Source organism: Theropithecus gelada, chromosome 1 (assembly GCF_003255815.1).
Source record: "Theropithecus gelada isolate Dixy chromosome 1, Tgel_1.0, whole genome shotgun sequence".
NCBI lineage: Eukaryota > Metazoa > Chordata > Mammalia > Primates > Cercopithecidae > Theropithecus > Theropithecus gelada.
This window is the reverse complement of record NC_037668.1, coordinates 15,874,036-15,894,576: the sequence shown is the minus strand read 5'-3', so window position 1 is coordinate 15,894,576 and position 20,541 is coordinate 15,874,036. Positions and strand designations below refer to the sequence as shown.

The 20,541-nt window shown below is 56.9% G+C and overlaps 2 protein-coding genes across 2 annotated transcripts; both read right to left on the bottom strand.

The window, feature by feature from the left end:
* Window positions 1–8,358: 8,358 nt before the first annotated feature.
* Window positions 8,359–19,901, bottom strand: ADAMTSL4 (ADAMTS like 4). The gene is given in 20 exon segments (XM_025369562.1): window positions 8,359–9,214; window positions 9,369–9,513; window positions 9,797–9,976; window positions 10,098–10,301; window positions 10,615–10,791; window positions 11,103–11,222; window positions 11,224–11,308; window positions 11,625–11,754; window positions 11,918–12,103; window positions 12,204–12,315; window positions 12,463–12,635; window positions 12,887–13,091; window positions 13,697–13,833; window positions 14,793–14,895; window positions 15,138–15,834; window positions 16,007–16,362; window positions 16,660–16,723; window positions 16,954–17,082; window positions 19,386–19,538; window positions 19,795–19,901. Coding segments are annotated over 18 exon segments (3,231 nt in total). The 5' UTR covers window positions 16,974–17,082; window positions 19,386–19,538; window positions 19,795–19,901; the 3' UTR covers window positions 8,359–9,077.
* LOC112613789 lies at window positions 18,226–18,995 on the bottom strand. The gene is given in 4 exon segments (XM_025369628.1): window positions 18,226–18,501; window positions 18,504–18,667; window positions 18,670–18,779; window positions 18,781–18,995. Coding segments are annotated over 4 exon segments (765 nt in total).
* Window positions 19,902–20,541: the final 640 nt, after the last annotated feature.

The window sequence follows — 20,541 nt, the reverse complement described above, 5'->3', positions numbered from 1 at the left end:
GCTATGTTGATCTGGTGTTCACGCGAAGTTCTGCATCAACATGGTGACTTCCTGAGAGTGGGGGACCACCAGGTTGCCTAAGGAGGGGTGAACCTGCCCAGGTTGGAAATAGAGCTGGTCAAAACTCCTGCGCTCATCAGTAGTAGAATTGCACCTGTGAATAGCCAGCCACCGCCCTCCAGCATGAGCAACATAGCAAGACCCTGCCTCTTAAGATAAAAATTGGAAAACACTGGTAGGGAAAAAAAGGCTCTTTGGTCTAAATAAGTCTGGATTGGGTATACATGACACACAACTGGATGGATTGTGTTTATTTAGGAAGTAGAAAAGACTCAATTGCTTCCTATATCATGTTAAAGTGGTGACCCTAAGCACACAATCTCAGGGTCACAGCCATCTTTGAATCTAGACTGAAGGAGCTGGCATTGGCAGGCCTGGTTTGAATAAAGTTGCCCTTTTAAGAGCATCACCTAAGATAGGTCACTGGAGCCTCACTGTTCCTTCACCCTCTAGGTTTTACATAGTCAGGGAAAGGAACTAAGGTTTTGCCTAAGAGCACTATGCTGTCTGCAGAACAGAATTTTAATAAGAGTTCCCAAAAGTTACTTAACTGGAACCCCAAGATACTGAATGGTGGCTTCCACTCTCCCTGATCCTGTTCCCGTGGGAGACTCAACTATTGCTATTCCCATCCTAATTCAAAAAACCAGTTTGCTCTAGCTGCCCAGACTTCCCCACAGGCTGCATTCTTGCCCATGAGCTCATTGTTTTGGCTTCTTTGCCTGTATAAATCTACTGCCAGTGCCAGAGGTCTCAGCCCGGGGCCCCCTAACTAGCTGGGGCTGCATTCCATTCAGAATTTCACCACCCCCACTTGGTGTGCTTCCCGCCCTCATGTGGTCACATGTGTATGTTTACTCAAGTTAGCCTGGGACAAGGTGTGCTGGGATAGACAGCCAAGGAAGCAGAGAAGGAAAAGAATGTTTAACTGTTAGGTTTCATCCTGCATTAGATTTCAGTAAATATGCTTTCAGTTCTGTGCCCTAAAAAATGATAATTTTCTTGTCTGGTAGGAGGAGCTGGTTTTGAAAATTTTGCTATACATTTCTTTTTATTTATTTATTTATTTTTTTTGTTGAGACGGAGTCTTGCTCTGTCACCCAGGCTGGAGTGCTGTGGCTGGATCTCAGCTCACTGCAAGCTCCGCCTCCCGGGTTTACGCCATTCTCCTGCCTCAGCCTCCCGAGTAGCTGGGACTACAGGCGCTGGCCACCTCGCCCGGCTAGTTTTTTGTATTTTTTTAGTAGAGACAGGGTTTCACTGTGTTCGCCAGGATGGTCTCGATCTCCTGACCTTGTGATCCGCCCGTCTCGGCCTCCCAAAGTGCTGGGATTACAGGCTTGAGCCACCGCGCCCGGCCTTTTGCTATACATTTCATAGTCTACCCTACTGGGCTGGTTATGACTCTCAGGTATTCATATTTGAAGGGGAGAATGCAGTTAATTCTCCCTGAGAAACACCGCATTCACATGCATTTTATTCCTGAAGCTCCTATGCCCAAATCTATCAGGCCTGCCTTTCTCAGCTCACACCACCATCCTTTAGGTTGCCTGGAGCAATTCCCACCGTCTCTGGCCCTTGGTGGAAATGGGGGGAGGGGAGACAGCTGGCCTGCTGCAAGGGAGCAGCTGTTCGGTTTCACTGCTTTGTTACTGAACTTTCCTGAGGGGAGGATACCTTGTTTATTTCCTTTTGCATGAGAGCCCAGATCTAAGGAAAGTGGGGCACACCTCAGGTGAAGGGCTGTGGGAAGAGCATTTCTCTTACTTTGCAGAGTTTTGGATTAATACTAAATGCTTAAGCGGTATACTCCTTTCCTCCACCCCCCTCTTCTTCATCTGTAAAAACAAAACCAAAAAACAAAACTGCAGGCTGCGGCTGTGGGAGGTGACTTTTTTTCATTTCTCAGAAATCCCTCATGAGGCAAAGCAGAGAAACAGAAAGAGGGAAACAACTTTGTGTCAAAATGAGGTTGTGTGTGTGTGTTTTGAAATGAGGTGGCTTGTTGTCAGCTTTAAGGAACAACAGCTCTGCAGAGGAGCCTGGTGATGGCGGGGAGGAGTGCTGGACTACCTGCTTCCTTGCCCCTTGCCCCACTTCAAAGCTGGGTGGTTGGGGTCAGGTGTGAAACAGGATGGAAGTCTCTGTATCTTCCCTTCCCCATCATGAACAGTGAAAGGTATATCAGTGCTACTGTATGAAAGAAAAATTTGACCAGTCACGGTGGCTCATGTCTGTAATCCCAGCACTTTGAAAGGCCGAGGTGGGTGGATCACCTGAGGTCAGGAGTTTGAGACCAGCCTGACCAACATGGCAAAACCCTGTCTCTACTAAAAATGGGTGTGGTGCTGTGCACCTGTGGTCCCAGCTACTCGGGAGGCTGAGGCCTGAGAATTGCTTGAACCTGGGATGCAGAGGTTGCAGTGAGCCTAGCATGCTGCTGCACTCTAGCCTGGGCCAGCAAGACTATGTCTCAAAAAAAAAAAAAAAAAAAATGAGTAAATGCTTGTGGCTTACCATTATACATAAGCCTATGTTTGTAAGACAGTGTACCTAACCAACAAAGACCAGGAAAACTGTCATTTCCTGGACCCAGGAAAATTGGCCAGGCGCAGTTGCATGCACCTGTAGTCCCAGATATTCTGGAGGCTAAGGCAGAAGAATCACTTGAGCCCCGGAGTTCAGGGCTATAGTGTGCTATGTTGATCTGGTGTTCACGCGAAGTTCTGCATCAACATGGTGACTTCCTGAGAGTGGGGGACCACCAGGTTGCCTAAGGAGGGGTGAACCTGCCCAGGTTGGAAATAGAGCTGGTCAAAACTCCTGCGCTCATCAGTAGTAGAATTGCACCTGTGAATAGCCAGCCACTGCCCTCCAGCATGGGCAATAGAGCGAGACTCCGTCTCAAAAATAAATAAATAAATACAAAATAAAAAATAAATCTCTCTCTCTATATATAATTTTTAAAAATTCTTTTATTTTTACATAAATAGAAACAGGGTCTCACTAAGTTGCCCAGGATGGTCTTCAACTCCTGGACTTAGGTGATCCCCCTGCCTTGGCCTCTCAAAGTGCTGGGATTACAGGCGTAAGCCACCATGTCTGGCCAAAAATACATTTTTAAAAGTGATTTTGGTCAGGTGTGGTGCCTGTAATCCCAACACTTTGGGAGGCCGAGTCAGGTGGATCACCTGAGGTCAGGAGTTCGAGACCACCCTGACCAACATGGTGAAACCCCGTCTCTATTAAAAATACATTAGCTAGGCCGGGCGCAGTGGCTCAAACCTGTAATCCCAGCACTTTGGGAGGCCGAGATGGGCGGATCACGAGGTCAGGAGATCAAGACCGTCCTGGCTAACACAGTGAAACCCCATCTCTACTAAAAAAAAAATACAAAAAACTAGCCGGGCGAGGTGGCGGGCGCCTGTAGTCCCAGCTACTCAGGAGGCTGAGGCAGGAGAATGGCGTAAACCCGGGAGGCGGAGCTTGCAGTGAGCTGAGATCCGGCCACTGCACTCCAGCCTGGGCGACAGAGCCAGACTCCGTCTCAACAACAACAAAAAAATACGTTAGCTGCACGTGGTAGCGCGTGCCTGTAGTCCCAGCTACTTGGGGGGCTGAGTCAGGAGAATCGCTTGAACCTGGGAGGTGGAGGTTGCAGTGAGCTGAGATCACGCCATTGCACTGCAGCCTGGGCAACAGAAGCAAAACTCTGCCTTTAAAAAAAAAAAAAAAAAAAGCGAAGAAACTAGATCGGAAGCCTCAATTTTCTCCCCTATAAACAGGACTTAACAATACTGTCAGCTATCTTATTACTGCAAGATTTAAAGAGAGTTTATTGATATACGTGCTTTGTGCTTTTACCTTAAAGCACTATACAAACAGAAGGAGTTTCAGGACTGTCCCTTAAGGGTTTACTCTATTAACCATTTTCAAATCCTTAAATGCCCTAGGAGAAGCAATTAAGAACCAGGCATCAGTACAGTATGTTGAATTAAAAGGTTCTACAGCTGTATTTTGAGGCCCAGAAGAGACATAAACAGGACTTTCTATGGCTAGGCAGAGCAGGAGTCACCAGTTAGGAAAAATCCCCAGGGTCAGAAACCACCTCCCTGCCAAATTTGCCCTGCCGCCTGTTTTTGTATGGCCCACAAGCTAAGAATCATTTTGGTATTTTTAAATGGTTGAAAAAAATGGGCCAGGCACAGTGGCTTATGCCTGTAATTCCAGCACTTTGGGAGACTGAGGTGGGAGAACTGCTGGAGCCCAGTAGTTCAGGACCAGCCTGGGCAACACAATGAGACCCTGTCTCTACAAAAAAAATTGTTTTTAATTAGCTGGGTGTGGTGACCTGCACCTGTGGTCCCAGCTACTTGGGAGGCTGAAGCAGGAGGATGGATGGCTTGAGCCCTGGAGGTCAAAGCTGTCGTGAGCTATGATTGCGCCCCACCCCCGCACTCTACCCTGGGCAACAAAGCAAGATCCTGTCTCAAAAAAAAGAATTAAAACTTCAGTGTCACAAGTCTGATTGGAACACAGCTACGCCCATTTGTTTATTTATCGTCTATGGCTGCCTTGTGCTGCTACCGTAGAGAAGCTGCAATAGAGATGATAGGGCCTGCAAAGCGTAACATATTTATCATCTCTCCTGTAGAGAAAAAGTTTGCCCAACCCTCTACTAGAGCTAAAGAGGAGTCTCATTTTGTGATGAAAGAGGCAGGCAACCAATAGTCAACAGTAAGGAGGAGAGGACTGTAGCGATGGGAGACAGGAAGGGTAACTTTGTTCCATGGGAGATGATCTCTGCCTGTCCATCAAGGGGAGGGCCTTTTGGCCTAGGGATCCCAGGGGTACAGTCTGCTCCTTTTTTTATAATCCCACCCTCTTTCCCCCAGTTTCTTTTACTCTTCACTCAAAATTCAGTGGAGCTATCTCAAGAGATTCAGGTAAGGCTCAGAAGAGCACAGCACACAAATATGCCGACCCAACCTAGCCTTCCTCCCACAGCCCGGGGCTCTTCCCAGGCCTCTCAGCACAGTTCTCCAGTGCTCACAGGAGAAATGCTCCGCTCTGGCCACCTTCCAGCCAGCTCTGTACCTCCCCTTCAGCTGGCAGAGCTGATGGCTCCCTGGCATCTGACTGCCATATCTCGTGCATACCTTGTTTTGGATTAATCTTTTACATTCCTCCCTCAAATCCTTTCTTCCTTCAGACTCAGCCCTGAAACACCCTCTTCTGGAGTTTTCCCAGTCTCCTAGGTCAAGGAGCCCAAAAGTCAGGTTTATGCTGGCTACTTTGAGGTTAACCCAAACTTTTTCTGTCTCTTGTTGACAGACTTAGACTTAGGTACTTTCCTGAGGCTTTCTACTTCCTTTAGACGGTGTCTCTGCCCTTTAAAGCTGACACCTCTTCATCACCTACCTGTGGCAAATAAACCACCTCTACTTGAAACACATACCTCCCCAAACCATAATTTCTACCATAGCATGATTCTCCATGGTTCAAAGAGAGGAGAGAGCTTCCTGGGTCAGTTTACTCTGGTGGGGAGGATGCTAACATGAAGTCTTTTTTTTTTTTTTGAGACGGAGTCTCGCTCTGTCACCCAGGCTGGAGTGCAGTGGCCGGATCTCAGCTCACTGCAAGCTCCACCTCCCGGGTTCACGCCATTCTCCTGCCTCAGCCTCCCAAGTAGCTGGGACTACAGGCGCCTGCCACCTCGCCCGGCTAAGTTTTTGTATTTTTAGTAGAGACGGGGTTTCACTGTGTTAGCCAGGATGGTCTCGATCTCCTGACCTCGTGATCCGCCCATCTTGGCCTCCCAAAGTGCTGGGATTACAGGCTTGAGCCACCGCGCCCGGCCTACATGAAGTCTTTATTTGTAAACCTGGGGACAAGGGGAGAGCAAGGAATGAGAGAGGGTCTGGCTGGAGAGAATCTGGAGGGAGGCTCTCCTAGCATCTTGTTCTCTCTCTATCCCACCACCCTCCATGTCCACCTAGAGCCTCCCACCAGAGCTCTTCTCTTACAGGTTTCCTGGGAGAAGGTGGCTTGAGGCTGAGACACTTATGCCCTGGGCCAGCCACTGGGTTCCTGTGCTCTGCTTCATTCCTCGTTACCAGAAGAGTGGAATCTGGATGAGTGGAGGTGAGGAGAAGGTTCAAACTCTCCACCAGACCCACGCTGCAGCTGTGAGCACCTGCTTACAGGGAGGCCTGGGGGTTGGGGAAGTCCAGGAGCTAAATTTAGTCCAAAAGCTGCAACTTAAATTGGGTGGGTATTTACCCTGGGGAAGCTGGGAGGGGGAGGGGAGAGGAATCCTGACCCAGCTGAACTCGTGAGAGCACAGATCACCCCTAGTGTCAATGATACTCAAACCACAACCCCCTCCCCCACCCAGCACACCCACAGAAAGGAGGCATCCTCAACAATTTGCAGGCCTTTTGCATGCTTGATCTCTCTTGTGCATATCAAGTTTGTTCCTATCACTACCCCACCCTCATCTCACTTCTCAGGGGTCCAGTTCCTCTGAGTCCTTCCCTAAATTCCCACCAGTGCACCAAACCCAGGGGCCCTCCCCACATTCCTCTGCCCTCAGGCTGCAGCTTCTGCTCTCCCCAGTCCCTCCAGAGGGTTTCAGAGGTCAGCGGTGTCTGGCCACACTACTCCCCTCTACGGGGCCAGGAAAAGGGGTTGCTTGGGTCAGGTTCCCCTTCCTGAGAACTTCCACATTGACCCCATAATGACGTCAGTGACCAGAGGAAGGAATCCTTAGGGGCTGCGCTGAGTCCTAGCTCTAAAATAAGAGGGGAAGGGGGGCAGACCCCCAGATAAGAGCCCACCTCCTGAGAGGTCAGAGGCTGGAGGCCGAGAGGGAGCTCAGGGGCGGGCAGAAAGAGAAAACGGGTGCTGAAACCGGGGAGCCCTGCGAGGGGCTGCGACCGCACCTCCACCTGCGATTGGTTCTCAGGCTCAGGGCAAACGCCAAACCTGCCCAGCAACAGCCCTGAGCAGAGGGAGGGGAGCTTCGGGGAAGTCAGCTGAGCCGGCGCCGCCCAGCTCGGGGCTTCCAGGAATCGCTGGGAGGGCCCCAGCCTCCACCCCACCCCTCCCTGGGTCTCAGGACTCTGCTTTCGGCCTTCTATACCTACTGGGCGGGCTCGGGTCCCATTTCCCTGCCCCCCCCCCACATCTGTGATTCCCTGCTGACGCCTCTTTAGGCTCAGCGGAGACGTTGGAACTGGGCTTCCCTTGTGGCCCCCTTTCCTCGCTGCCTGCCCTGGGCTGACGTCAGTTTTGTCTTCCTTCTCCATTCCCTTTTGCCTCCTTCCCCACTCGCTGTCCTCTTAAGGTGTCCAAATTCTTCCTTCTCAGCCACTTTCAACTCAGAGAAAGCCCGAGTCCCAAAGCAACAGGAAGATGTGCGGGGGGCCGCGAGTGTGGGGAGATCCTGCCGCCTCGGGCAACTCTGTCGTCCCCCGCAGGGTCCAGGTGCTCAGAAAACAGCAGCCACTGAGTTCACTGTTTCCGCAGGCCCCGTATTCCCCGCCGTGCTCAGCTGGGCTTGTGGAGCCGCGAGCGGGGGCGCTCCTGTGGCACCGCCCCTCCCAGGCAGCCCGGCGTCCAGGAGAGACTTGGCCCCAGGCTCCGAACGGCAGAGGTCTGCCCCTCTCAGGTCGCCTCTAGCAAGTTCTCCACCTTGGGAGAAGCGAGTGGGAGGAGGATGGAGGAGGCCAGGCTGAGCCATCTCTAAGGAATGTGGCTTTGGCAGGACATCCAGTGCCGCCCCGCTCCTCCCTCAGCCCAGCCCAGGGCCCCGGAGCCGGGCCGGGCTCCTCCCTCTCCAGGGGAAGGGCTTGGGGCAGGAATCCCTTCCCTTTCCCCACCCCAGGAGAAGCCCCAGAGCGTAGGCCAACGCGTACGGCAGAAAGGGGGACAGAAGGCAGGGCTAGAGAAAGGAAACAGGAAAAAAGAGCTTCGACAAGCCAATTGCCCTTCGCTCAGGCCCCAGAGGAAAGGCGCAGATTCCGGAAGACTTCCCAGAGAGACTCGGCCCAAAATAAAGGGCACCGCGGCCGCGCAGCCCTTCCTTCAGCTCTGGAGCCCAGCGCCCCACACCACACCTCAACTGGGAGAACTGGTGACCTCTAGTGGCCCATGACCAGCCTGCAGGGCCTGGGGCTGGCAGGGATCCTCTGGCCCAAACTCTCCTCCTGGGCTCTAATGCTGTTCCCCTGCGCACCCTACCTTCTGCCTTCACACTGCTGAGGGGCCCGTAGCCGACAAGGAAGAGCCCGCTTCTCATTTGTCATGACCATCTTTAATAAAAAATAAATTAGTTCTGGGTGGGAACCATTTCAGGAGGCAGGGAGTGGGGCTAGGGGCTGGGGGCGTCTCATGCTCACATTTCTGTTTTTTACTCTGCCCAGCTGGGCCTTGCTCTGAAGAGGCAGTCTCTCTCCTCCTGCCTTCCTGGGTAAGGCAGGATTGGCAGTGGCTGACGCCAGCCCTAGCTAATTAGGGAGGCAGGGGTAGAGATACTAGGCAAATGAGAAGGGGTCAGAGACACAGGGCGGCTTAGAAGATATGAGGCCTGAACATGAGAAATGAGGCCTAGGCCACAAAACTGGAGTGGTGGGGAGACCACACTCTAAGTAACTCAAATTAGCAAGGAACTGCAGACTTGCTTTCCTCTCCACCTAGGAAAATCTCAGGGAAACAGGTCTTGTCCTTCTCAGTCTGTGTAACTTCTTTTTGAAAAATGATACACGTTTGAGCACACTCACATCCATGCAGTCCCAAAAGCACACCTGAGGCATATGTGCACACACCCATCACACCACCACATGGGCCCAACCATAGCCCTGAAAGTCACTTTCTGTCACCTTGCCACCCTCTGTCACCTGGAGGACATCCCTGCTGAGACTGGGACAGGCTGGAGAGCCAGGGGGTTCAGAGTGGGCTGATCAATGGGTGACCGATGGTGGCATAGAAAACCATGAGGGTGCCCCAGACCCCTTTCAGGAGGGATCCTGGGGAGACCGCTCCAGGACATGTGCGCAAGAGCGGCAACAGGTGGCTGTGTAGTAGGGGTAGACGCAGAGCCGGGCCTGTACCACCAGGGGGCAATGTGGAGAGCTGTCCTTGCATTGATCATCTAGGGACAGAGGAGGCCAGTGGGCACAAGACAGTCACCAGGACCCACCTGTCTGGGAATGGGTGTGCTGCCCATTCCCACTGGTCCCTTCTCATCTCCTCCCATACTTCAGCTAATCCACTCTATTGGGGATTGGGGAGAGGGGGCTCTTTACCAGGGCGCTGGCTGCAGGGTTGGCTGTTACAGGGGCGCTTCCTGGAGGGCCGCAGTTGAGGAGGGCATCGGGTGCTGAGGGTCTGGTTGGCGCTCAGACACTGGACCTCCCGTGTCTGCGTTCCCCCTTGACAGGAGCGAGAACACTGGGGCGACCCCGGCCATCATATCAGACCTTTGCCAGGCCTGGGATCCTCCTTAACCCCCGGCTGCCACCTCTCTCCCCAAAAGGTGGTGGTGGGGACCCTCCTAGGACATTGTGAAATCCCAAGTGGAGGGGGCCCATCTGTCCTCCAAGTCTATAAGAAGTAGGACAGTGGTAATGCTTGGCTGGGCTTATTCTGGGGCACAGAGAGGCCTGGAAGGGTATAGTGAGAGGACCTCCCCTGGGGGCCCAGGCTGAGCAGGGCAGGGCAGCCAGGCACTCACCGGGCTCCAGGGTGTGGAAAACCATCGGTCCTGGCAGGCCTGCCCTTGACAGGGCTGCAGGGCAGGGGGCCTGGGGAGGTGAGAACAGTTGCTTGGAGAAGTCACGTTGAATTCCGTCCCCAGTTTGGAGACACAGATGATGTCTCTACGCTGTGTGCCGGAGCCACATTCGGAGGAACACTAGTGTAGGGGGAGGGCAGGGTGATGAGGGGAGGGGAGGACAGAGAGTGCCCCAAGTGCCCACAAGGCATCCCACTGGGACTGGCACCCCCTTCCTGCCCTCAGCAAGCGCTCAGCTCACCTCACCCCAGGGCCCTGTGTACCAGCGCCAAGTCCTCTCACAGGGCCCCAGGCTGCAGGCACGCATATCAGGGGGCCGGCTTCCTGGTGGACAGCTCTGCCCAGTTCCTGCTCCTGCTTCTCCCTGGCCTGGCCCGAGGGCTGCCCCACTCCCAAGGCAGACCACAGAGCGCCGCTGGATTCCCGTCCCACACTCGGCTGAGCACTGCAGAGGAGGAGAGCGGCCTGCGTGAGGGGCCTGCTGGTGACTGGCACAAGGGACAGGAGAGGGGGCAGGGAGGGATGCATCCTGGGTCCGAATCCTGGGCGGTAGGGAACGTCCCCGGGTACCAGGCCTGGACGGGGAATCCTAGCTGGGCCCCTCATGGAAGTTGTTCTCACTTACCTCTGAGTCCCCAGCGTCAAGCATATAGCAGGCACTTGATCAATACAAGTTTATTGAGCTGTGCTGGAAAGGCTGAGGTGTCCTGGGCATGGTCACCCAGGATGCAGGACATGGCTGGGGGTTCGGGGCTCACCTTGGAGTTCCAGTCGCTGTGGAACCAGGCGGTAGTACAGGGCCCCATGTCACAGGCCTCTCTGCTGGGGGGCTGCGGGGGGCCTGACGCGCACTCCTGCTCACTCACTTCATCACCATTGTTCCCAACACAGCGAACCTGCCGGCTTCTCTGGCCCCGGCCGCACCGCACGGAGCACTGAGGGGGTGAGGGGAATCCAGGGAGCTGGGCTTCTCAGCCAGCCTCCAGCTCTAGGGCTTCAGAACCAGGCTCTGCCTTCGATCCCCAGCCCAGCAGTCACATGGTTTCATGGGCTGAGGAGGAGGCTGAGCCCTAGGGCCCCGGGCCCCCAATCCCTGATTCAGTCCCTTATCTGACTTCTATATTGGGGGTCCATATGAAACCCTGTTTGTAAATAGTTTCTGCTGATGAAAAAGAAGTTGAAAAACCGCTGCTCTTGTTCACCGGTACCCATTCCCCTCCCCGGCACCTTGCCCGGGCACACTCACCTGGCTCCAAGGAGAGCCAACTTCCCAATGGCCACAGAGGCGCAGCTGGCAAGACTGGGTGATGTTGGGCCGGGGGAGATGTCCACAGCGCTCCGGGGGCACCGAGGAGCCACCCCCCCCCAAACTCCTGCCGGCATTGCAGCTGGCGGTGCTGGGTGCCAGGGCCACAGGAGCGGCTGCAGGATGTCCACTCACCAGCCTCCCAGCTGCAGGCACCAGCAGGGCAGGGAAGAGATGGAGACACAGATGAGATATGTGGGGCTGCCATGGCAGGGGAGATGGAAGACACATTGGACATGGGGGCCTCAGAGGAGAGTGGGCACGTTTGGCGTTTGGAGTCTGGGTTCCTGGGGGGCTCAGCCTGCCATGGCTTTCTTGCTGCCTACCGAATGTCCGCCTTTCTAATCTAATGTTGTCTCTCTGCAGCCAGGAGATGTCGCGTTGAGTGCAGAATTCAGGTAAGATTCTGGGGGCAACTGCTGTGTTTCCAGTACCCTAACCCTCCCCGTGGGCCATACTCACTATGGGGGGCACGGGGCGCCGTGGCAGGGTTCAGGGGAGGCTGGGGGCCTGGCACCCGCGGCACAGCTGCGTTCATCCACTTCCTCTCCCGACTCACGGGAGATGCAGAGGAAAATGGGGCGCCAGACACCTGAGTGGGTGAGAAGGCAGCCAGGGAGGCAGGAGGCTGGAGCCCAAGCTCAGTGGTGTCCCAGATGCAGGGTCGGGCGTGGCCCCACTATCCTGGATGCAGGATCAGGAGTGTCAGTTGGGGGGCTTGGACTGAGGTGCTGGTCCAAGGTGCGATGTCTCACCTTTCCCACAGGACGCTGAGCATGTGGAGTGTCCCACTCGTTTCCAGTACGCAGCTGGAGACCCCAGGGGTGTCCTGGGATGGGGCGGGGCGGGCATCTGGGGGATCCGCACCTGGCGCTGGAGAGTGCCTGGGGTCCGGGCTGGGCGGGGCGCTGGAGCGGGTGGGGGCTCCACCCTCAGAATCTCTGTGCAGGGGAGCAGGCGAATCAGATGCCACCCCACTGCCCCAGAGCCACCCCTGCAGCTTCTCCCTCCTCCTTCCAAGTGCAGGGGTCAGAGTCTTACCCGGCTGAAGCTGGGGGACAGCGGGCTCTGGGGTGGGGTTCTCAAGGATTGGAGGAGATGAAGAGATGACATACTGATAAAATACGCCTGGGTTTTCCTCCTGAAAGATCATCTGGGGAGAAGAGAAGATAATGAATGTTTGGGGGTGGCCAGAGGGGGATGCCACCAGCTCTATCTCCCATCTTGACAACCACAGCTCTGCCCTTAGAGGGAACAGCCTCCCTCCCCAGCATCCAGCTGCCCCTGGCCCCAGGCTCACATAGACATCCACAGGCTGGGTGGTGGGGCCTTCAGCCGACAGACTCTCCCCTTTGCCCTCCTCCCTGGGAGGACGGTTATATCGAAAGACGGTCCCGCCGGCCCTGTACGACCCAGGGGGATCCACAGCCCAGTTCCCATTGATGATGGACCGGCCCCCAGGGCCACGAAGTGCTGCAGGTCAGAGGTGAGAGATTGGGAAATTCCAGGGTGATAATACTTTCCTCCTCCCACACCGTGTCCTCAGCCTATAGAAGCTCCCACCAGAACCTAAGATCCCCCCAAGTCCTCTCAGCTTCCTCACTCCTTCCACAAGGGGAGGGGCCAGACCCTGGACTTCCCCGTTTGGCTTGCTCACTGCACTGAGTGGGGGTATGGAGGGCTGAACAGAGATGGAAGTGAAAGGGAGGCAGCTGGGTGCTCACCCAGGTAGTTGGAGCTAGGCCGGAGCTGGGCAATCTGAAGCCGCGAGGCTCCCGCTGGAATCCACAAGATCTTCTGATAGCCCAGGGGGCCCCCTCGGTCAGTGAGGTTCCCCGAAACAAGGCGACAGGTAGAATCATCACCCCCACAGACTCCACAGCCATCAGGACGCCTGCCAGAGCCAAGGATCCCATCACAGCCGGGGCTCTGGAGAGAGTGAGGTGAGGCAGCGGCCACAGAATGCCAGACACCACCTCAACCCCACCCCGGTCCCCTCGGGAGCCTCAGCTCACTACCCTGCTTTTTGTGCTACAAGTGAGAGCACAAAAGCAGCCCCACCGTCCCCAGTCAGACCCAGGGACACAGACAGGTGCCCGATCAGATCCTTCAGGCTCTGCTCAGCCCAGCTTGGCAGGTTAAAATTCTCCCTTGGTTATCTCAGTATGGTGTTTTGTTGTTGAATTAATTAATGAGACTGTGCAAATACGTGTGTGTGCATGTGTGCATGTGTTCATGCATGTGTCTACATGTGTATGTGTACGGGTGTGCGTGCACATATGCGTGTGTGCATGTGTGTCCGTGTGTGTCTGTGTGCATATGCATATGTGCATGTGTTCATGCACGAGTGCACATGTGTATGCATACATGTGTCTGTGTCCATATGCGTGCATATGCATGTGTGTCTGCATATGTGTGTGTACATGCTTGCATGTGTGCATATGTTCATGCATGTGTGTGTACATGTGTATGTGTACAGGGGTGTGTATCTGTGCGCATATGCGTGTGTGTGTGTGCACCCCGTCTTCCCTCACCAGACAGCGTCCAGCCACACAGATGTCAGGGGCTCCAGGCTGACATAGGGTCCCATCCTGGACCTTTTCGGTGTGACGGACATAGAAGCGGAAGCCACGGGGCCGGCAGTTCAGTTCACAGCGCTGGGAGCCCTGGACTAAGGGACAGGGTAGAAGGGTGGTTAGTGGGCTCCCTGGTGGGAGGTTAGCTGAGAGAGGCCCCGGGGGGGCACCTTGAGGTTGCCCAGGTCACTGTGGATGAAGGAAATATGACAACAGCACAAGCTGAGAAGGTGGTCAGGGCCGGCACAGTGGCTCATGCCTATAATCCCAGCACTTTGGGAGGCCGAGGCCGGTAGATCATTAGGTCAGGAGTTCAAGACCAGCCTGGCCAATATGGTGAAACCCCATCTCTACTACAAATACAAAAATTAACCGGGCATGGTGGCACATGCCTGTAGTCCCAGCTACTTGGGAGGCTGAGGCAGGAGAATTGCTTGAACCCAGGAGGCAGAGGTTGCAGTAAGCCGAGATCTGCATTCCAGCCTGGGTGACAGAGCGAGACTCTGTCTCAGAAAAAAAAAAAAAAAAAGGAAGGTGGTCAGGTCAGTCGAGGTCACTGAGACCATCAAGGGGACTCTGAATCGAGAGAGGAGCAATCCCTGACGCCCATGATTCTGTGTGTTCAGAGCTCTTGAGTGCTTGTCTTGGTGTCAACACAGGCCTAAAATGAAGCGGATGGTAACCTGGGAGCAACCGATACGGTAGTGCCCAGGATACGTGGCACACCCCCACCCAGCTGTCACGGCTGGACAGGATCTCTCCCACTGTGGCCCTCTTGTGTCACAGCCACCCGACCCCCAGTGATGGCCTTCCCAGAGGAGTCCGGACAAAGCGTGTCTCCCGCACCTCCTCCTCCCACCCCGACCCCTCTGCAGACCACTCGCCGCCACCTGTGCTGTCTCCTGACCCAGCGCCAGGGAGAAGAAAGAAGGCACGGCGCAGGGGAAGCAGAGGGGCTGGAAGTCATTCAGGGCTGGGAGTAAGCAGGTGTCTCCTCTCCCCTTCATCCCCAATTCCAAGTCATCACTGCCCAGGGGTGGGCAAGAAACCTCACCTTCGGTGAAGGGCTCCCACTGGTACAGCTGGCCCATGAATTCCTGGGAGTTAAAGGCCGCGCACTGCAGGGCCCGGGGGTCTGGCTGCTCGGGGGGGCAGGGCTGCGGTGAGGGGTACAAAGGAGTCAGAGCTGGGGAGCAAAATGAGGGTAAGGTCAGGGCTGAACCTGGGGAGCAGGCGGGAGGATCAGGTCAGCGGAAGAGCTCCAAGACCCCTGCCCTGAGGTGGTCAGATGCCAAGGCCCTTCTCCCTCAGGGGCCGAGAAGAAGCTGAGGGCCCAGCTTCAGGGCGGGGAGGCCACAGTGGAGGTTGGGGTTGGGAGGGGAGACCCGAGGAGACTCACCGCTTGGCTGCAGGCTCTTAGCTGCTCACTCTCCCCAGAACATCTTGGAATAGGGCTACTGGGAGCAAAGAGGCTCCAGAGGGAGCTGGCATGGGGGCCGTTGCTCAGCAGGGGCAGCCAGCCGTCCGGGTGCTGAGGGTCAGGCTCCAGGCGGTGCCCGTGAGGAGTCCCCCCCATTCCCCAGGGCCCCTGGCCCTGCTGGCCTCGGCCCCGAGGGACTGAAGGGAAAGGATCAGGGCGTCTCCCTGCTACCTGGGGACTGGCCCAACCCTGGGAACTTGGCCTTCGTGACTGAGAGGATGCACGGAAGAAGCCACCTTCTCCTAAGGAGTGCGTGGGTGAGGGGGGCTCTGTGTCAGAGGCCTGGGCTCTGGGGTGGTGCTGTGGAGGGGCAGGCCTGGTTCTGGGAGCCACCTCTGTCTGAGCAGTTTCAGGGCTTAGAGGTTCTGCTTGGGGGGATGGGGTGTGGACAGACAGTTCTGTGGGAGGGAGCTCAGTTTGGGGGCTGCCGTTTGTGGAGAATGGCTCTGCTCTTGGAGTAGGGGATGGAATGGGCTCTTCCCCTCTAGAAGAAATCAGGGACAGCTCAGATCTGGGTGGCCTCCGAGGGTGCCTGCGGTTCCGGTGCAGTGGCAATGCAAAGGGCACTCTCCCATAACCGAACATTCCTGGTTTGATGGGGTCTCGAAGCCGGGACCTGAGAAGGTGTTTCAGATGTGGGGGCACAGCTCTGACCACCTCTGACCCTGTTTCCCCAGTTTACTTCCTGGCACCAAAGATAAGCCCTCTGAAGTCACCCGTGCTCCCCTTTCCTTCTTGCTAAGCCCCCACCTTGCCCAAGGCCCACCTCTTCCACCCAGGCCTCTCACCTCCTGGCCGCTTGAATCTCCTGGGTCTCCTCTCTCCCTAGGTGGGAAGCAGGACCTCGAAGTGGGCCACCCCTTCCCCGAGACTGTGTCCTGTACAAGGGGAAGGTTTCTGGAGAAGTCTGGGGTCTGGGACCCTGGCCCCGGGGGAGGAGGGCTTCTGGATGTCTTGGGGGCCGGGGAGGGAGGGGCAGACTCGGGCGGAGCTGCACTGTAGGGAGCTGACATGTCCGGCTCCTGCGCTGCACCCCCACCCCGCAGGGCTGGGAGCAAGAGGCCCACTGGACCCAAGGTCCCCAGACACCTTCGAGGCCCTGGCCCTCCTCTGTAGGTGTCTGAAGAGAGTGTCCGGACAACACCTATATAGAGAAAAAGGTCAGACAGAATTGGAAGGATTAGAGGGAACTGTCCAGAGCGTCCATCTAGACCACCACTGGGGCTCACGGAGTCGCTGCCAGTCCAGGGTCACATTCAGCAGCAGAGGGAGAACTACACCTCGGCCTCTTGGTGTTGTGAGGCAAGTAACTGTGGAGTTGGCAGGGGAGGTGGATGGGCTGTGGGGAAAGGAGGCGTGGCCTGGAGAGATGGGGTGGGAGCCCAGGGGGAGATGAAAGGGTGGCAGGCAGGCTGCAGCTGCTCACTTGTCCAAAGCTCACCTCCTGATCCAGGCAGAGCTGAGGGAGGGACAGAAGCAGCAGCAGCAGCAGATACAGCCAGGGCCTGCAAACCAAAGGCCATGGGAGGGACGTCAGACTGGAGCCAGAGGGGGTGTTGCAACACCACCCTCCGCCCCCAGCCGGCTCCCCATATCCTGACTACCAACTTCTCAGAAAGCAGAAGTTACTCATCACTTCCCCTGCCCCTCCCAGTGGTCCTCTTTCCCTCACTTCCAGACACGGAGCCGTCCCAGCAACCCCCCCTTCCCTCCCCCCCATGGCCCCTTCTCTCACCTGCCTGCCCAGTTCTCCATCACTCCCCCCTCTACTGCCCCAGGGCAAGGGAGGAGCGGACTGGTCACAAAAACTACACAGCCATCTGGGCAGGCATCTGGGTAGGCATCTGGGTGTGGAGGGTGCTCTCTGCAGGGACAGAAGACTGGTGGTTACCTCTCCAGTGTCCAGAGAGCTTGGGGCTGGGAGGACAGATCAGAGTGGAGGAGGTGGTGAGACTGGCCCACCCCTTTAGGATCCTCAGGGTGGGAGCAGGGAGGATCACTGCCTTGTCCATCTGTAGAGGCTACATGGTCGGGGGCTGACCTCAGCCTTCCAACTAAGGCTCAGTCCCCACCCCTGGGCCCTGTAGGGGCTTCTTAGCTCCTCCCCAAATCCTACCTAGAGACTGTTTCTAGGCCGGCTCAGGCACACACAAACGGCTTTTTTTTTTTTTTTTTCTGAGATGGAGATCTCACTCTGTCATCCAGGCTGGAGTGCAATGGTGCCACCAAAGCTCATTGTAGCCTCAAACTCACAGGCTCTCCTTCCTCCTCAGCCTCCTGAGTAGGTGGGACTACATGCGTGCACCACCACACCCAGCTAATTTTTGTATTTTTTGGTGGAGATGGGATCCAGCTAAATTGCACAGGCTGGTCTCAAACTCCTGGCCTCAAGCGCTTCTCCCGCCTTGGCCTCCCAAAGTGCTGGGATGACAAGTGTGAGCCACCGCACCCAGCCAGAGGGCTCCTTCTAAAATGGTTGTCATCTGCTCCCACTCCTGCCCTCCCAGAGGTGCCTAGAAAGTAGAGGAGGAAGGCTCCACTGAGGATGTGCCAGACGCTCTCTCTGAGGATCCACCAGAAGCCCCTTCCTCGGGTCTTCCAGAAACGAGACCTTCCCCAGCCATCTCTCTGTCCTACTTGCCTCCTGGTTTTCTCTTCCCTTCTGTGGAAGAGATGTGCGGGAACATCCAGGCACATCTCAGACACTTTTGGCCAAGGGATAAGCTAAATGGGTTGACGGTTTAATCTCTAGAGAAGAAGCCGGCAATGTAACACCCACTCTGGGTGCCAGCATCCAGCATTGGTTCAGTGAGGGCTTGTTTCCTGTGCGGCTCTACCAGCTGGGGAAGCGGGAAGGAGAGGTGCAGCCACGGCTGCCTCTTGCCCCAGCCACAGGCCTCTCATTCTCAAGAGCCAGGAAGTCCATCTGAAGTTCAGCTTTGAACACTGGAGAAGTGAGGCTTGGAACCCTCCCGAGCCACAAAGCCTGACTCTCCTTGCCCCCTTCTCACTTAGAGGCCTTCCCACCCCTGCTCCTCATCCCACTCTTGGGTCTGCTTTCCAGGAAAAAAAAAAAAATCTGTTTCTGTTGGATCTGAAAGGCACCCGGGAAAGGAATCCAGGGAGCCCTCGAATTGCTGAGGTGGGCCAGTTCTGGGGCAGAAAATGACCAAGAGAAGGGAAGGAATGTGCCTGGGGGCAGACACTGCGCCCCACTGCCCTCCCTGAGACCTAGGGCTCATAATTTGAGGGAGGGGTCAGAGTGGCTGAGCCAGAGCGGGCGTGCCTCATGGTTTAGGGTTGGGGAGGGGGTTGCCGATGGCCACTCCTTCCCCTGGGTGGGCCGGCCACTGAGGTCAGCAACTCCGCCCTGACTGAACGGGGGAGGCCAGGGTCTCCAGAGAAGGGCCCATGTTCCACCCAAGTGTTCAGGCTCTGCCTGACTCTGTTACTCCAGCTGAGGGAAGAAGAAAGGGGGTGATGGTCACTGCCGGCCCCTTCTCTGATGCCGACCCCTCTCCATGCCCTCTCTGCCTCTGTTTCTCTCTGCCACCCAGATCTCACCGCCCCTCTCCACGGGTCTACCCAGTACACATAATCCCGTCCCGAGCTGGGTTTGGCCTTGGCAGTTCCCTGGAGAAGTGAGGGGTGGGGGTGACGTGAGCTCCCGGGGCCCAGGCCAGGCCTGGCTCCCTCTCTGGAAAAGTCCCACCCCACCCTCCCCTGCGCAGCCCGGCAGGGGCCCATGCCCCCTCCTCTGCAGAAACACACGCACATTTGTGCTTCTCACCCCTTTCCATGTCCCTCATTTGGTGTCGTTCACGGCCCAGGACGAGGAAAGGAGAGGTCAGAGGTTGGTGCCAGAATAGACCCTGGTCTGGACAAATGTGGGCTCCTCCGGGCCACACCTCTCCACACTGCCCAGTGAAGACCAAGGAACAGAGACCTGCGCAGGGCTCACCCCTTCACCCCCAGGTCTCCCTGCTGGAGAGTGTGGCTCGACCCCTGTGTTTCTGGAATAGCCACAGAGAATCCCTGTCCTGAGTCCGAATTCCCTGGCCCTCATGGAGCCCTCCACTCCTGGGTCTGGCAGGCCACCCCAACAGGTGTCTTTCTTTTTTGTCAACCTCTTCTGTCATCGGACTGAACTGGATCAAGGGCACCCACCTGCGTCCCTCGCGGCGACCCTGTCCTCCAACTCCAGGAGTTGCAGTAGGGGGGCGGGGGGCACACCGTCCGAGAGCACCCTCCTAGGGAGAGGGCAGGAGGCGCTGCCCGCGCGGGGAGGTCGTGGGTCTGTTTTCCAACTTCGCTGTGTGACTTAGGAGGAATTTTGGCTCACTCCTCGCCCGGGTGATGGGGCCAGAGTTCCACGGGATCAGACCCCCTCCCCAGGAATTCGACCCCAGGGGCTGGAAGATCGTCCGAGACCACCGGAGCTGGGGCCGGGGTCGTGGCGGGGGCGCGACCGACCGCACAGCGCAGGGAGAGGGGACGACGCGGGCGCGCGGGGCTGGCGGTCTAATGGGACCCGGGAGAGGGGCGGCCGGGGCCGGGGTCTCGGGGAGGTCTCTACCTGCTCTGCGCGCCCCGGTGGCCCGTTAACCCTTCTGCGCCCGGACGCTCTCTACAGGCAGCCTCGCTCCGCGGCGGCCACTGCGGCCCCTGAGCCGCTCTCCGGACACCGCCGCCTCGGCCGCGACTCCGCCCTCGCGCCCGCCCCCGCCCCGCCCGCCACGCGCCCCAGCCCGCGCCCCTTGGCGGTCCCGGGGTGGGGACGGTCGGCCTCGCAGTCCCGTTCGCCAGGACCACCCACCCCGGGCTGCGCGCCGGGCGCCCCCGGACGGCTGCGTGAGCAGAAGCCCGGGCGGGCCCAGCCGGGGTCGGAGGCTGCGGTCGCTCCCGGGCGCTGTCCTCGTGTCCGGCTGGGATTAGGGACTTAAGCAGCCCGGGCCTCCGAGTGGCTCGGGTGAGCGGTGCGAGAGCGGCGCGGCGCGGGCGGCCTCCAGGGGCGCCTGGAGCTAGGCGGCCTGGGAGAGCCGCTGGTCCGGGAGGGCGGCGCCCTGGACGGAGGTGCCCGCGGCCCCGGATCCGCGTGGGTCCAGGCTCTCTCCTCCACGCAGCCTCACCTGCAAGCTCAGTCACTCCTAGCTCTCCCGTGTTGGGCAGTGAACCCTGTGGTTCTGATTGCTGGGACTTCTATGAGCTTCGGTTTTTCCCTCAGTAAGGTTTTACACTCGGGACTCAGCGGAAGGACAACGTGCTGACTTCTGAGTCAGAGTGATCTGGTTTTGAATATCAGCTCCAGCACTTGCCGGCTGTG